The sequence below is a fragment of the Lygodium microphyllum genome, chromosome 7 (genome assembly GCF_053477565.2).
Source record: "Lygodium microphyllum isolate KBCC chromosome 7, Lygodium_microphyllum_v1.1.10, whole genome shotgun sequence".
NCBI lineage: Eukaryota > Viridiplantae > Streptophyta > Polypodiopsida > Schizaeales > Lygodiaceae > Lygodium > Lygodium microphyllum.
In genome coordinates, this window is record NC_141141.1 from 98,578,444 (window position 1) to 98,581,835 (window position 3,392).

A 3,392-nucleotide genomic window follows, 5' to 3' on the forward strand; every position below is an offset into this window, starting at 1 on the left:
GTAAAGCCAACGGTCGGTGAGGCATTAATGAAGGGCTCTCAGTTGATAGACGTAGTGGGCTATCCTGGGACCTGAAGGTTGGTGAGGGAAAGGCACTGCCATTGAAGGATAAAGGGTGGAGAGTAGTTGGGAGAGGGAAGGCGAGGAAGGTGAGAGGCTGAAGCCAGATGGGAAGGGCACGTGGGGGGAGGCGAGGATAGGGGTGTATATACCGTTAGGGGCCAGGGCGTAGATACCTGGAGAGAGAGAGAGAGAGAGAGAGAGTGTGTGTGTGTGTGTGTGTGTGTGTGAGGCTATACTATGCTGTAATGTAACCTATATATTGAGAGAGCGACCTATCTATTGAGAGAGAGCGGCAATATTATACTGCAACCTACATAGAGAGAGAGAGAGAGAGTGAGCGCTGAGAGTCCTGTTATATTTTGAAGCGTAGGGTCCTGTTACCTGTGAGCACAGCGAGAGAGAGAGATGGCGACGACAACAGAGGTGCTGTTCCCTGAGCTGCGAGAAAAGGCGATAATAAGCTCCGGGGAGGAGTGCAAGCAGAAGTCGATGGAGTGCATCGAGGCGTACGGGTTGCCAGGTGGGTTGCTGCCATTGGAGGACGTGGTGGAGGGCGGGTGGGTGGAGGAGAGCGGGTTCGTGTGGATCGCGACGCGGCGCAAGCAGGAGCACCACTTCAAGAAGGCGGACCGGCTCTGCGTGTACGAGGAGCTGGTGACGTGCTACCTGGAGCCCAACAAGATGAAGGACATCAAGGGCGTCAAGGCTAAGGACCTCCTCGTCTGGGTCCCCGTCAACGAGATCTCCAAAGACGACAAATCCCCTCCCTACCTCCACTTCAAGAGCTTCGTCGGCCTCTCCCGCAGCTTCCCCGCCGACCAGTTCAACAGAGGCGAATAACACGCACACAATCACCATCCTTAGTATAACACCCTGCACAGCTCTCGATCTCTCATCATCACCTATATCATCTTCTTATTCTTCTTCAGCATCATCATTATCGTTAGTTGTCATCGTCACTATCACCATTATCATCATCGTTACCGTCGTCAATTGTGCAATTAGAGGGCATATAAGTAACCCCGATGTCATCGTCCCAGTCTAACTGGGCAAATTATGCCGATCACCACTGCAGGGGCTTCAGCTTCCATTGAGGCAATTCTATTACTCTTTCTTCGGTATTATATGCGCATTCCCAGGAGTAATTATACTACTAGTAGATCTCCGGTATATGGTGAGGCAACTCTACTACTGTTTTTTCGGTATACGCCGGCCCTTTGGGCTCTTCTCGGCTTGCTCTATCGAGAGTTGGCTTCGTTAATTATTCTTTTCATTCATACCTGCGTATCAGCTTGTGTTCATTTCGAAAGCTTGCATATCGTCCTCCGTTCTCATTCGTACGTGCAGTGGGTTTACCGACGGTACCGCCGAAGATTCATCTTCCATTATCCATCCGTATCTGCGCAGCTTTACTGTATATCGCAGATCGTCGAAGATTGTACAACTTGTCTAAGAATCTTCAAGTTCCAATACCTGTTGTGACCTCTCTACCTTGCCAAGACAAGGTTTGTTTTGTTTATTATCCTAATTTAATCCACGTTATCCATATTTTTCCTTTCCATGTCTTCACCTTCATTTACATTATTAAATAGCTCCTCCGGGAATTCAGTATTTCCAATATAGGATAAAACAAAACCCGAAAGCTATGTAACTTCATCTAAGGTTAAAATTACACGCAATATAATCAGAGGTCCCAAGTACTTCTTGAATTTTAAAGACACCCTAAAGGGCCTCCAAAAGCGAAGTGCTTTCACTCTTACGATCAAATGTCTCAATTCAAATTTGTAATGTTAATTGAGGTGGCATGTAGATGTGCATTTACCCAAGTTTGTAATCTGCACTAGCATTCCGTGCGCGTTTCTGCTGCTTCGCGCACATGGCAACAATATAATCAGAGAAGTCCCGAGTTCTTCTTGAATTTTAAGAAGATACCCTAAAGGGCCTCCAAAAGCGAAGTGCTTTCACTCTTACGATCAAATGTCTCAATTCAAATTTGTAATGTTAATTGAGGTGGCATGTAGATGTGCATTTACCCAAGTTTGAAATCTGCACTAGCATTCTGTGTGCATTTCTGTTGCTTTGCGCACATGGAGTGCTAGGCTACTTCGCGGCAGCTTTGTTGCCATATCACGGCAACTTCGCTCAACAATCCATTTCTCATCTTTCTCTCTTCTCTTTTCTCTGTGTTTCTAATTTTTTAAACTCTTTCCTCTCCAAATTCCTTATGTTTATTTTTCTATTCCTCTCTCTCTCTCTCTCTCTCTTTGTCGTCTATTTTAGTTTTTTTTTTCCTCTTGGTTTTCTCTCTCTCTCTCTCTCTTTTTCTCTCCCCATTTTTTCCTCTTTCTCCTTTTATTCTCCCTCGCTCTTATCTCTTTTTCTTCTTTCCCTCCTCTTTTTTTCTTATTCTCTTTTTAAAATTTTTATTTTCTCTCTCTCTCTCTCTCGTTTTTCATTATCTCTTTCTTCTTTATTTTTATTCTCTCTTTTTAAAATTTATTTTTCCTCTCTATAATTCTCTCTACTTGTTTCCTCTTTCTGTCTCTTCTTTTTTCTTCTTCTTTTACTTTATTTCTCCTCCTGTCAGTCTCTCTTAAAATATGTAAATTTTATATTTTCTCTATATATAATTCTCTCTTTATGCTTATATTCTCTCTCTTCTCCTCTCTCTATCTCTTCCCTTTTCTTCTCCTCTCCTTTCTCCTAATTTTATTTTTTTCTCACTCTTTTAAATTTTATCTTTTTCTTCTCTCCCTCTCTCTCTCTTTTAAATTTTATATTCTCTCTCTATCTCTCTTCCCCCCTCTCCCTTTCTTTTTCGAAATATTTAAATTGGAAAAAGATTTTTCTCATTTTCCCATCTCTCTTCCTCTCTTTTTTTTTCTCTGCCCTCTTCTCTCTTTTTCTTCTCTTCTACTATTTCCATTTTTTTCTACTCTTTAAAATTTTTTGTTTTCTTGTTTTTTTTTTAAATTTTATCTTTTCTCTGTATAATTCTCTCTTCTTCTTCTTTTCTCTCATTTTCTTCTGTGTCTCTCTCCCCCCTCTCTTCTCTTTTTTTCTTTTTTCTTTTCCTCTCTCTCTCTCTCTCTCTCTCTCAAATTTTATCTCTTATTTTTATAATTCTCTTTCTCTTTGTTTCCTCCTCTCCTCTTTTTTTTTTTTGCTCTTTGTATGTTTCTATTGGTTTCTCTCTCTCTCTCTCTCTCTCTCTCTTTTCCTCTCTCTTTCAAGTTTTTTTTATCTTGCTCTCTTTTTTGTCTATATATATATTTTCTTCTCTCTCTATGTTTCTCTTTTCTCTCTTTTCCTTTCTCTCTCCCTATTTT

General features: G+C 41.5%; 1 protein-coding gene across 1 annotated transcript; it reads left to right on the top strand.

Moving 5' to 3' along the window:
- The first annotated feature begins 240 nt into the window (after positions 1-240).
- LOC148033748 (uncharacterized) lies at positions 241-1,340 on the top strand. Its single transcript, XM_087681740.1, has one exon. It carries the CDS (start codon positions 469-471, stop codon positions 901-903), a length of 435 nt encoding a protein of 144 aa, XP_087537866.1. The 5' UTR covers positions 241-468; the 3' UTR covers positions 904-1,340.
- The last annotated feature ends 2,052 nt before the right edge of the window (positions 1,341-3,392 follow it).

Bases quoted from the DNA above. Each gene is read 5' to 3' on its own strand.
- LOC148033748 (XM_087681740.1), top strand. From the start codon at position 469: ATGGCGACGACAACAGAGGTGCTGTTCCCTGAGCTGCGAGAAAAGGCG.